The sequence below is a fragment of the Cololabis saira genome, chromosome 24, assembly GCF_033807715.1.
Source record: "Cololabis saira isolate AMF1-May2022 chromosome 24, fColSai1.1, whole genome shotgun sequence".
NCBI classification, from domain to species: domain Eukaryota; kingdom Metazoa; phylum Chordata; class Actinopteri; order Beloniformes; family Belonidae; genus Cololabis; species Cololabis saira.
In genome coordinates, this window is record NC_084610.1 from 9,469,157 (window position 1) to 9,481,833 (window position 12,677).

A 12,677-nucleotide genomic window follows, 5' to 3' on the forward strand; every position below is an offset into this window, starting at 1 on the left:
GGACACATGAGACCAGCAAACGGTTAAATTACATCACTGACCTTATTGAAAGCAAATCAGCTTCACTCAGAGTGGACAGTGTGTATCTGTGTGTATTACCTTGAATGTAACAGTGAAGACGAGCACAGTGAAGACCAGCGTCCCAAACGTCCAGTTTCCAAACATCTGCCAATGGAGAAGTGGTAAAAGCTGCTCTTATTACCACAATTTAAGAGCTAAACTTCACTCCAAATCATGAAGATACACGTGTCAGCTCAATAAACGCACACCACATGTACAATGTGACTTAAGTGAATAGATCTGGACGGTACAGAATAATAATATCAAGTAGCAGACAACTCATTCAAGGAAACTTGGTGACGTTTTCATGATACAGTAAACTGAACATTGCAGATGGAGAACCAATCAATCAAACAGATGGCAGGTGGCAATAACCAGGTGAGGATTAGATTACCAGATGACTGATGTGTGGGAAACGGGTTAAATTGAGCATTTTTAAGCATTTAAACATAAATATGAGAAATGCTCTCATTCTGATAGACAAACACTTTGAAATGAACATTAGGTCTTAACAATTAATCAGAAAGGTTTGAAACACCAACATGATGCAAAGAAGGGTGGATTTGCATGGAATTGCTTTTGATTTTTCTTTACAACACAAAAAAAGGAGGATGGATGGTGGTGATATTTTTGCAACAGAGCATGTGCTGAAATAGGTCACATTTAAATTAACTATAGCCACTCATCTGTTGGTGAAATAAGTTCAAGACAATTCATTAATGTCATTATAATAACATTTACATGTAACTGTAACACTACCATGGAGTATAAATAAATACTAAAGAAATAACAGCACCATAGTATTTCTGTTCAAAACAGCTCAATACCAGCACCTCAGTCAACACATTCCAGACACCTGGATAAAAAAAGGGCCTCCCAGACCAACTTAACTTTGCACAGTTAGGCACACCAGAAAGCCTCTTCCCTATAAACAACGTGGCAGCATGGCTTAGATTTGAAAATAAGCATCTGAATAAACTACAAAATAGTTCTGGAATGTTATCTTCATGGCAGATAAGAGCAACGTGGAAACCTTTGACAGTAATACATCGTGTCAAGTTTGTGGAGTATTTCAAACAACTCATCAGCACAAACATCTTGTTACACTTGGTCAAAAATCCTGAACAATGATGGCAGAGACTGATAAAGCTGGAAGGTGAAGTTATTGCTGCTGAACGTAGTTCTCAAAGCTACAGATCAGGAGGAACACTGAATTTTTCATCTCAGTTTTTCTTCCTCTTTGTCAAAAACAAAAAAAAAAAATGCTGTGTAATGAGTCACATTGTTGGTCACCAGTGTTGTAATAGTCTCAGTGTTTAAAGTTAAGACAATTAAATGTATGTACTGTATATCAAGATTATGTCTCTGTGTTTAAAATAAAAAACTGGCGGATGACAAAGGTTGTAGTTTCAACTGCATGACAGAGTTCAGCTTTTAACCTTCATTTCTGGCTTTATCCAAACCAAAGTAGAAGAATAAATGCTAAAAGTGCTTTCTAAGCCATTAAAATAAATAAATATATAAATAATATTTAAGTCTTTGACAAACATTAGCCTCAAAACATATTTTTTACTCACTAATGATTGCTAGGTTTTTTGTGCTTTCTGTATTTTTGTAACCCGTTTCTAACATTTTTCCTTATGGTCCTTTATTTTATGCTTATTTTTTAAATAAAAAAGGTTGTAATATTGTAAAAATGCTAACTGTATTCCAAAAAAAATTTTGAACTCTAATAGTTTAAATAAACTTTATCTTTATTTTTATAATAATAACCAACGCAACATAAATATTAATTTACTTGGGTGGAAAACTAAGTACACTTTTAAAAATGTCTTTACAATTTTTTCCCTAACATTGTATTTACGTCCAAACTCAGTGATATTTTTGTCTAAAACGAGCTGTAAACTGTAGAAAATCTTAAAGATGGCTTAATGTCTCAAATGTATTTTCATTGTGCTTCTTCATCTACATTTAAGAGAAGAAGTCACAACACGTTGGCATCACCCACACACACACACACACACACACACACACACACACGTTATTTGACCACTAACAGCAGGACACATGAGCATGGATATAGGAAGAGGTGGATCCCTACACAAACACCTACAGCTGATGTGTCTACAAGCAGAAAGGGCGGCACATGAAATGAACGTGAAAGGCAGTTTGTATCCGACTGTGTGATGGTGACAAAACGGGAAAGTGGAGGGTGAAACCAGGGAGAGATGACAGTAAGACAGGGACAGGCTTACCATCTGTGTGTTGCTTGTCATTAGCTGGGAGGAGGAAAGAGAATCAAAAAGAAAAAGCAACAGAAAGGTAAGAGGATAAGAAGAAAAAGAGAATATGGCAAAAAGAAAATCATAACAAAAACTGTTTTGTGGCTGAAGAAGATTAATGTAATTCGGATGCAAAAAAAACAAACAAAGGTCAAGCAACTCAAAGCTAAAAAAAATAAATAGTCAGAAAAAAATAATAGGAAACCAATGAAGAACAAAGAAAAAGATGATGGAAAACCCGCCATGCTTATTGTGCATTAGCTACAACTTTAATCAAATCGGCTTTTAATATTTTGAATTAAATAAAGTTAGTTTTTTTTCAAAACTACTGCCTTTAGGTCAAGTCTTATTTTTGTGATATTTTGCAAAAATATGCATACAGGCATATTGTCAGCTGGTTATCTAAAATCACATCAGATTGTGCAGCAAATTTGTTAAAAAAAAAGTGAACGACTCTAAAGTTCAGCAAATAGTTTCCAATAAACACATGATGTCAGCGAGAATAGGGATGTTTTGCAAAGTAATTATAATAAAATATCTGGTAGTTTTACTTTATAAAATATCACGTAATGCAAAAGAATGTAAAAAAAATATGATTTTGTTTCAACTAAATACAGTTAATTTGGACCTCAGCATTAAATGAGCTTGTTATTATATTTACAGTCGGCTTAAAAAACTTATGGCATGATTTCCTCTTTTAAGATGGAATGGGTGCAAGGAACGATTATTTTTTTAGTTGAATTAACAAAGCAACAAGTGGGATCCAAAAGATGAGGCCTAAGCTGAGACTAAACCAAAAACATCTCTAAAAAGACAGAGAACATGCAGCCTGCAGCAGGAATATGCAACTTACAGACAAAGATAAGGAGTTGGTTGTATTATTTAAGCAGCTGTCACTTGAAGGATGCTTCCAAGACAAAATTATTGTGAAAGAACAGTCCCTGAATGAGTTGAAAAGGAGCCCAGTAGACACATCTGGGTTACCTGTCCGTTGCTGGTGAACGTGGTGTTGTCAAACAGGAAGTAAGCCCCGAAAAACATCACGATGGCATCGTATACACCCAGGACCGTCCAATATATGAAGATGCGCCACCTCAACAAAGAGTTCTTCGCAATATCTCTGAAAAGAGGAATGCAAGATTACAGGTGGGAGTTACTCTTCTGTGAGATCGACACTTTTGTTCGCCGGCTACATTTCAAATCACCTCTAATCTGAAATTATTAAACAATATATTATAATTTAATTGAATGTGTCAAGCATTTACATGTAAGGTAATAATTCACTGATGTTTGAACCCATAGTTTATGCCATAAACACAAATCTATGAATATTTGTGGGCTTCTTTTACAAATAAAGCTTAATAAAATATGTGCACGTTGTTGAATGCTGCTTAGAGTGAAACAAATGGTCCATTATTTGTCGCAGCAGATTGAATCAAGAAAACATGCAGAGTTAGTCAGCTTCCTAATTTGTGTCATGAGAGCATGTTTCCACGGCAACATTAATCCAGATAAATACTCGAGATGCAACTGCAGTGGATGAGAAATTGTAATGACTGCATATCAGACAGGGAATAGAAGTTCTGTATAAATTGATACGAACCTATAGAGAGAGGGATCCTTCTTCAGGATGTCCATATTAATGTGCTGCTCCATAAGACTGTAGAGCAGGATGGGCAGCGACGTGAAGCTGATGTTGTACAGAGTCAAGTAGGCTGTATCGTACAGCGGCTGGAGTTGAGGATAGAGAGGAGTGTTGGTCTTTTTTTTTTACTTTCTTTTTTTATTTCTATCATACATATATCTTAATCAATGCAGTGTGTGCCTACTTGTTGAGAGAAGCCACAGAAGAACTGGTAGAGGAACTGGGGGAAGATGAAACACACATTCTGGGGAAAGAAAGACCATTTAAAAAAATGGTGGATATCAAAACTATGCATGTAAAATGTTTTTGCAACATTTTAAACTAAGTTGAAACAAGAATGAAGCAAAAGTTTAGCTGAAACAGTTGCAAGCAGAGCGATTACCTTGTAGAAGAAGTATTGCACAAGCTCTGAGATGCGTATGTAGTAGTAGTGTCCATGGACGAGCAGCATCTTTTTGAGGTGTTTAAACTTTGGGATGGCGTAATCACTGTTTCTCACCGCCTGGCGTCCCTCCTTACCCATAATACCTGGAGACAGTGAACATTTACAATGGAAAGCATTCTCACATCATCTGAGTACTTACAGTACTATAAAAGCCTACATAAGCTTGTCTAGCTGTCCTGCACCTACAGGTGGTTATGTACCTGAACAGCTAGCATTCTCTTACTTTTGTATCTGTGTGCCAGGTGGACTTGTAGTCAAGACCACCTATATCGAGACCAAGACACTACCAAGACCAGAGATATCAAGACCAAGTCAAGACCAAGACTAGTTCAGCTCAAGACAGACCAAAAACCTAGTTATTCATCATCCTGCGTGATTGTAGAACATTATCTCCATCCTGGTTCAGCTGCTTAGTTTCCATATGAGCTTGTATTCAACTGCAGCACAATAACACAGAGAAGTGGACGATGATGTTGAACTCACTATACATGTTTTCATCCATCAGCTGAGATCAAATATGTGTGGCGACTGCAATACCGCTATTTCTACACTATTGGAGGATTGACTCCAGTGCTTTTAAGGATTGACATGACTACTAACTAGTCCCAAAGTCATCTAACAAAATAACCAGCCTCCAACACCCCCCTCCACCTCGGAGAAGTCTAATGAATAGTAAATATTACTGATTTAAATTGTAGGCTACTTAATTTGTAGATGAAATGTGAATTTTAAATATTTAAGATACACACAATTATCGACTTGAACTTGCAATTATTTACCATTATAGTAGCCAAATTACACCGTATATCAGCATCACTGAAATTGACCTGATGCTTAATCAATCATAATGATATGCAAATATTATTCAAAGGCCAATGATGTCATATATTTATTCAAACAAGGTCGTTATAAACACAGTACTGTAATTAAATACAGACACACATGCAGATGCACCAAAACGTTAAATCAAATGGAAAATACAAATAGTTTACAAAACTGTACATTAACAAGAGGAAGAACTGGTGATCACAAGATTCTGTCACCTTGGTGTGCAACGGCATCTCAACTATCCGAGGCGAGACATGGCGAGAACAAAGACTGTCGAGACCGTGACAAGACCAAGACCATAAAATAGTGGTCTCGAGATCTACAAGTCTAGTGCCAGGAGCCACAGTGTCACAATACTCACCAATGCCAACATGGGCCTCCAGGATCATGCTGACATCATTCGCACCGTCTCCAACGGCCAGCGTGATTGGGTGCTCTTTGGAGGCTTTGATCATCTTGACAATCTGAAAATTCAAAAGAACAAGAACATCCAAACCTCTGTGCCAGTCTGGGTGTGTCAAAGAATTACAACTTCATAGGACTGTAGCTCCTTTTATACTAAAGGACTGAAGCCTTTTTGATTAAGAAACAAAAGAAGAATAGAGATCTGTCTGCAGGAGTCTTCATACCTGCGCTTTCTGAAGCGGCGCCATTCGACAGCAGAGGACTGCACTGCAGTTACGGCAGATTTCCAGGAAGATCTCTTTATAATTCCCTGAGTTTGAGTCTTCCTGTCCGGGCCTCATCACCGCGGAGAGGGTGGCTCCATCAATTATTAGGCCATAGTCAGTACAGTCACCCGACAACCTGGACAAACATTACATGTCAAATAGTGCTCCGTCAAACACACTGGTACAAGACGGTTATAGTTCTTCTAAAGATGATTCACTTTCATTTTGAAAATAAGAATACTCTGTAATAACACACCCAGAGATGTCCCTGGTTATTTCTCCATAATGTCTGAGGACTGTCCTGCTCAGGTCAAACAGGACATCATGAAGGCTCTGCTCCTCCGTACGCTTGGTGGTCAGCTCCAGGATCTGGGTGTGGCGGTGAAACAGCTTGCTGGCATAGCAGGTTGCAGCCGCGGTCTCCATCTTATCCCCGGTCAGCACCCACACCTTCATACCAGCCTTGTGGAGGGACTCGATGGTGTCGGCTGCTTTTTCTTGCAACCTGTTGGGAAGGAAGTAGCGGAAAACATAAGATATAAGACGTTTTTTGCATGCAAAACAAATGTGACTGATCAAATATGACCTTTTTGTTTTAATTCAACAGTTCCTGGAACATGTAGCATAAATGATCAAGTCCTTTAGGACAGTTTCTCTTTGTGCAGGATGAGTTTCCTGGCTATGCCTCCCGGGTTAAGAGAGTCTTTAAAGCCGGCTCTATAATTGCCTCAGTGGTATGTGAGTTCATATGGCTCTCCACAAAGAATTACTGCCCTGGCTTTAATTTGTCAACGCTGCACTTTGATTAACATTTGAAGTGATGCCTCTTTTGCAGCTGCAGGGCAGATAAAGTGCCCCAACGCTGCAAGGACTTCAGTGTGTGAGTTAAAATGTGGTTATGAGATATAAGCTGCACTGCCAAATGTATTAAATAAAGATGCCCCACGAAACGTGTAAAAGAGATCCTCCACCTGTCCTCCACTGCAGTGGCTCCCAGCAGTATGAGGTCAGTCTCAATGAGGTCGTAAGCCTCGGCCAGGCGTTTGTCTCTGTCCTGTAGCGCCAACTTGGCCATGCTCAGCTGATGACAGACCTGCTCGTACTGTTCTGTGCTCAGAGGCCGATAAGCCACACAAAGTGTCCTCAGACCCTCCTGGAAGAGAAAAGGTGTCCCTTTACAGTTAGGAGGAAATATTACAGAAATCATTTATAGAAAACCATCCAACTGAAACATTACTTTTGCAGAATTATAACTCTACGGCAGCATAAATGCATTTGTGCAGGTCTGGGTTGTGAGTGTGAAGTGTGTGGGCTCCAGCTACCCTTTCTGCTCGAGCCTCAGCAGCACAAACACCCACCACACATCCTTTCATTTCTGCAGAAAGCAAGCTCTCGCTGACCTGGTTTCACTGCACATTCAGTTTACTTCACCTAGATCAGCTTTACAGTCAGGATCTTAAATATAACTCACTACAACTATAATGACAGTTTTGGCAGGCATCTAATGAACAATAGGGACTCCCAGACAATCGATCAATATCTTATTAGTGGCTTACAACAATCATGTCATACAAAACAAAGCTCATAAATACTTAAACATAAAAGAAATGAAAACAAAAGAATGTATAGATTAGACACATCCTGTACTTTGTGATACTGAGAGATTTACATCTGCATCACAGTTTTCTTATTACCATTCATATTCTTTACAATAAAGACAGATAAATGCTAAAAACATTAACTTTATTAATGTTCTAATGGATGTTTTCAATCATCTATTTAACCCAGTTACCTTATTCACTGAAAAGGCCGAGAATCAACTTCAGATGACCACTTATTTCACATTTAATTAAGATATTAAGCTGGAAATGAAACATAAAAATGCTTCAGAAGAGGTTCAACTCACTATCAAGTTGTCTTTGGTGCTCGTGAAGTATCTGAAGTTTTTTTTTTTTATAATCAATATTTGAAAAGCTCTTGGACATCATGTAATAAATATTGATTTATATATCTTTTGAACCTTCAAAATTCATCATAAAACAGTAGATTGTCAAATTCTATTGCCTGGATACAGCAGAAACATATCGATCCCAACAAAGTATTATCAATCGATACTGCTCTTTTCTCTGTTTTCGTCTTACTCTGTTAAATTCATTCAGTTTCCTTTAGTTCTGCACTCTAGTTGTGCTTCTTCATGTGCTACTTCTCTCCCGTTGCTCCTCTATTTCCCACAAGACATCTTCAGGATCAAATGTTACTTCTTTGTGTTCACATCATAAGGGAGTTGGGAGATGAGATTATGAATCATACAGTATGTTAACAAAAACTGGACGCTTTATTGGAAAAATGGGTCATGTGGAACACAGGGAAGATTGTGTGCAAACGTGTGTCTTACCACTGCGTTGTGCTCCACCCGAGCTTTGACCTCATCCACCTTGCCTGAGATAACTCTGGGGAATATGGAGGAGTCGGCACCTTTACAGAACAGATACACCTCTCCTGCTCACACACAGATGGGAAAAAGTGAGTAAAAGAAACAGAAACTCAGACGGAGACTTATAAAGTTCTGAGGTATATTGATAGTTGTACTGGTTACCGTTCCTGGCCCTGACAATGACGCTCATCCTTCGTCTGACTGAATCAAATGTCAAAACTTCTAGCAGCTCAAACCTAATAAGGAAAAAAATTAATTAAAAAAAGCATAAAATACGATACATAATTCATGAAGTTATAATAATATAATAAAGTATAGCATTGTGCTTAAACTGTAAACGGTGAAAAGAGTCAATCCTGTTATTTTACCTTTTGAGATAAGATCAATGTATCGTTGTCCCAGAGGCTGAAAGAGATGAATAATATTGTTTTGAGGGTCACACTCACCTTTCTATCTCATCATCCCGATTTAAGATTTCCATCTGACCGTCCTTCAGTCTCAGATAGGTGAAACCAAGCCTGCAGCACAGAGCATTTCAAATGTATGACGCAAATGTATGAAATGAGAGAGGGAAATCCTGATTCTTCTCCGTGTGTGTTCTCCACCTCTTCATGCCCTCCACTAGCGCCACCTCGTCTGGAGATGAGGAAATGTAGAAGGAAGTGGACTTTCCCTGGTGAATGCCATGCTTGATCCCGTCTACCGTCTCCTCCTCTTTCACCTGCACCGTGTGGCACAGACACAACGCACGGAAAAACAGCTCCTCGTGCTCCTGCAAAGGCCAGCAGACACTGTTACCATCTCTATCTCTCCCTCTCACACACACACACACACACACATACACAGACATTTAGAGTGGGGGTCAGCTTACCTTGGCTTCAGGTCCAGGCGATGTGTCAATCATGTCCATACCAGCAGCACCAGGCATCACCTGGTGGAGGCAAATGTCACGTCACCCTTCATCAACGTGCAAAAAACAAGCTATGATGTGTAGACTTTTAGTTTTAAAAATAAAAATAATCTAATGTTTGTGAACAATAATAATTGCTGTTTGGGGCACCTTTTGAACTAAAACTGTGCAGAAATCCAATTTCTGTAAAGTTTTCCAATTTGAAGGATGCAAATAATGGACACGTAGAGAAAGGTTAGTATTTTTAATCGATGTTATTATTTCGTTTATTTCGGCATGTTTATATAGACACATTTCATCTCCAGAACATTATACATTGCATACTCAGCACATGACGAAAAGGGTACGGGAGAAGCTGACGCTTATCAAAGTCCCGCCCCGTTCTATGTTACGATTACAGCAGAAAAAGCAGCAGATGCAGAACTGTACATGGTATCTAAGGTCCATACATCAAGGACATGGCACATCTGATTACTTTTTCCTCTGCATCTTGCACAAATGCACTGTTGGATTATAAAAAATGTGACCAACTAATATTCCCAAAAACACAGGATGCAACAAGGTGGCCATGATACACATACAAATGGATAAAATACAACTTTCATGTTTTTAGTCATTTTTTTTGGGGGGGGGGGCTTATTTCAATAATAGTGATCAAATCCATCATAATGTTACCTGTCCATTACAGATGGCATGAGGAACATAAACGTGTCCATCCACACAACACTCGATGAACTCCATGTTGTTCTCTGTCAAAGTCCCCGTCTTGTCTGTGAATATATATTCCACCTGCAAAAAAGAGACAGAGCGCTGCATGTACAGTATGTGCTTGGCTCTTACATCACTTTTCTGCTAAATAAAATCATTATGTCTTATACAACAGTGCACTGTGTGGGCGGTGTACCTGCCCCAGCTCCTCATTCAGGTCTGATGTGTTGACCACGGCTCTCTCTTTCAGCTCCTCATCAAACATCTCGTCATCCCACATGATGAAGTAGGAGCCCAGGAACTTCTGCATTTCCACGGTAACGTACATCGAGACGGGAATGATGTAGTTGAAGAGAACCATAAAGGCCAAAAAGTCTGTGAACGCCCTGATAAGCTGAAAACGAAGAGAAGGGTGAGGAAGTAAATAAAAGATGACACATTTTTGTTTTGTTTTCCAAGATTACAGGAAAGTTAAACTCACGATGTGTCTCTGCCTCTCAGTTTCCGTCCTGTCGTTGTAAAAGGGCTCGTCTCTGTTGGGGTCGGCCTGCCACACGTACTTTAGCACCGTGTTGATGAGGGCTTTGCTGATGAGGATGCACAGGTACACCACCAGGTACGCATTCATTGATCTGGAAACAATTAGATCATTGGTAAAAAAACTAACTTTTTTCTATAAAATGTGTTGTTTAAACAATAAAAATCATGCAAAAATCATCTTTACATCCCACGATGACATATAAATGAAGAGGATATATACTGTACAAGAGGAAAATCTTGATTTCATATTTTCTGCAAAGAAATACTAGATGAAGTAAATGAGAGAATTTTCTATATTGTTTTCCTAATTTAGTTGTTCTGTCACAATGTTGAGAAAGTAAAAAGAAATGAAACTCATAAAATACAGTAACATCAACTATTCCTACCATCTTTAAAAGTCTGTCTTTCATTCGGCCGCATCTATGAAGTATATCTGACCCACAGTCAGAAACTATTCAAGTTCAAACATAATCATTCCCAGGTAAGTGCTCCCTGGTCACAGAGGAACAGTAACAGGCCGCCTGGAAAGTGACACACTGTACTTTTTAAAATAGATACTTGAAGAAAATGGACGTGTAGGACATGACATTTATCCCGAGCCAAATCAATTTTGGTAAATGGAAGATAAATGCCAGTGAGGTAATCCGGCGCACACTGTAACCAAGTGCAAATGTAATCCACCTACAGTGGGTTTTCTACAAGCCATCTGGATACAAGACTCCGTGGACGCCAGATGGAAAGAAAATTGATTCTGTCAGTGGAGTCAGCCACGGAGATACACATTCTCCAGTGGTAAATAAACAAAGATATGAGAGGTGAACAGACGGATGGACGAAGATGGATGGACGAATGGGTAAAAAAATACATCATCTAAGCCAGTGTGATGCAAGGATTCTGCTCAACCCTGACGCTTCCACAAACACGTTGACCAATGTAAACAGGTTGTTTGAAGAAAACCGATTATTATATATAAAACATGGAGGAAGGAGCTTACTTTTCCACCGCGGATCTTTTCTGAGACTTGGACTGGTAGTTCAGAGCCATCTTGGTTTCCATGCCAGTGTAGATGGCAACAGCTGAGGGCAGTCACAGAGCAATCTCTTTAAAAATACTCACACGTATTGACCTGTATTGACCTTTAAGGTGGTTTCATGCATGTTAAGGCAAGAAGAATTAGTTTTTTACTTTTTTAAAACATACATCTATGTATTTTGTGTGTTTTACCATAGATGTATTCAGTGTTCTTGAGTGTGGCTCCTCGGAGCAGCAGGTTCTCGGATCCCAGTGGCCTACAAAAGAGCGAAAGCTCATAATGTCACACTAATCCCTGGTCTTTTATAGATGTTTTTATTGTCACTGTGCTTTTATGCTTTTACTTCTGGTTTTTTATGTGTCTTGATTTTATTCCTTTTTGTTTATTTTGTATCTGTAGCACTTTGGGATTATTTTATGAAAAGTGCTTTACAAATAAAATGTATTATTAATCATAGATGCATGTTTCTCAACTCTTCTCTGCACCAGCAGCTTCCAGTGACAATAAGTGACTAAAGTGAAGGCTTGTGTTCGTGGCCCTGGACTGTGGTTAACGATGTACAATATGTTAATCCACTAGACCCAAGGTTAGTGTTTGATCCTTGGCTTCTAAGGTTTAAACAAATATTTAAAGGACAAAACAATCATTATCTTGCTGAGGATTCAAGTTACCTGGCCACTGGCTCATTGTTCATGTAGACGTTGACGCGGCCCACAAATCTGCATCAGTGAGGTCAGAGATGAAAGTAAGTGAGAGGAAGCGTTTTGTTTTTTTAATATTAATTTGTAAAGAACGGTTTGGGTGTTGTACTGACTTGTACAGGTCTGGCTGAGGTTGTTCACATTCAATAGTGGCATGGATGGAGTCCACCTCCTGCTCTGTGTTGTAAGCTTTGGTGTCCTGAACTGCATAATACGTCTGGTTTGGGAAAAAAAGAAGTAGACGGGAAGGTGATAAATGGTTAAAACTTGAATAATACAAGGATGAAAGGAGCATGAATAAAAAGATATAATTAAAAACACTGAAGGAGGAGAAAAAAAGCTGGAGGATGAAGGCAGGATGGGAGACTGAAGCAAAATGCGAAAGGATCAATCAGATAAAATGAACCAACTGTAGTAAAC

The 12,677-nt window shown here is 38.8% G+C and overlaps 1 protein-coding gene across 7 annotated transcripts in view; it reads right to left on the minus strand.

Annotated features, from left to right (window-relative positions):
- The window catches only part of atp11a (ATPase phospholipid transporting 11A), a 49,872-nt gene that overhangs the window by 8,533 nt on the left and 28,662 nt on the right, over positions 1-12,677 (minus strand). For 5 of the 7 annotated variants that reach the window (XM_061716131.1, XM_061716133.1, XM_061716129.1 and 2 more), the window contains exons 7-28: positions 12,371-12,474; positions 12,228-12,275; positions 11,748-11,812; positions 11,518-11,599; positions 10,465-10,615; positions 10,180-10,377; positions 9,951-10,064; positions 9,237-9,296; positions 8,971-9,137; positions 8,812-8,883; positions 8,528-8,601; positions 8,327-8,430; positions 6,903-7,084; positions 6,188-6,436; positions 5,890-6,067; positions 5,622-5,724; positions 4,370-4,515; positions 4,172-4,231; positions 3,946-4,073; positions 3,327-3,462; positions 2,316-2,339; positions 100-165 (exon numbers count right to left, since the gene is read on the minus strand). In XM_061716131.1, the coding sequence (XP_061572115.1) occupies positions 100-165; positions 2,316-2,339; positions 3,327-3,462; positions 3,946-4,073; positions 4,172-4,231; positions 4,370-4,515; positions 5,622-5,724; positions 5,890-6,067; positions 6,188-6,436; positions 6,903-7,084; positions 8,327-8,430; positions 8,528-8,601; positions 8,812-8,883; positions 8,971-9,137; positions 9,237-9,296; positions 9,951-10,064; positions 10,180-10,377; positions 10,465-10,615; positions 11,518-11,599; positions 11,748-11,812; positions 12,228-12,275; positions 12,371-12,474 (2,511 nt within the window). The remainder of the gene's footprint in view (positions 1-99; positions 166-2,315; positions 2,340-3,326; positions 3,463-3,945; positions 4,074-4,171; positions 4,232-4,369; positions 4,516-5,621; positions 5,725-5,889; positions 6,068-6,187; positions 6,437-6,902; positions 7,085-8,326; positions 8,431-8,527; positions 8,602-8,811; positions 8,884-8,970; positions 9,138-9,236; positions 9,297-9,950; positions 10,065-10,179; positions 10,378-10,464; positions 10,616-11,517; positions 11,600-11,747; positions 11,813-12,227; positions 12,276-12,370; positions 12,475-12,677) is intronic. The other 2 variants (XM_061716130.1, XM_061716136.1) reach the window with 1 other exon arrangement.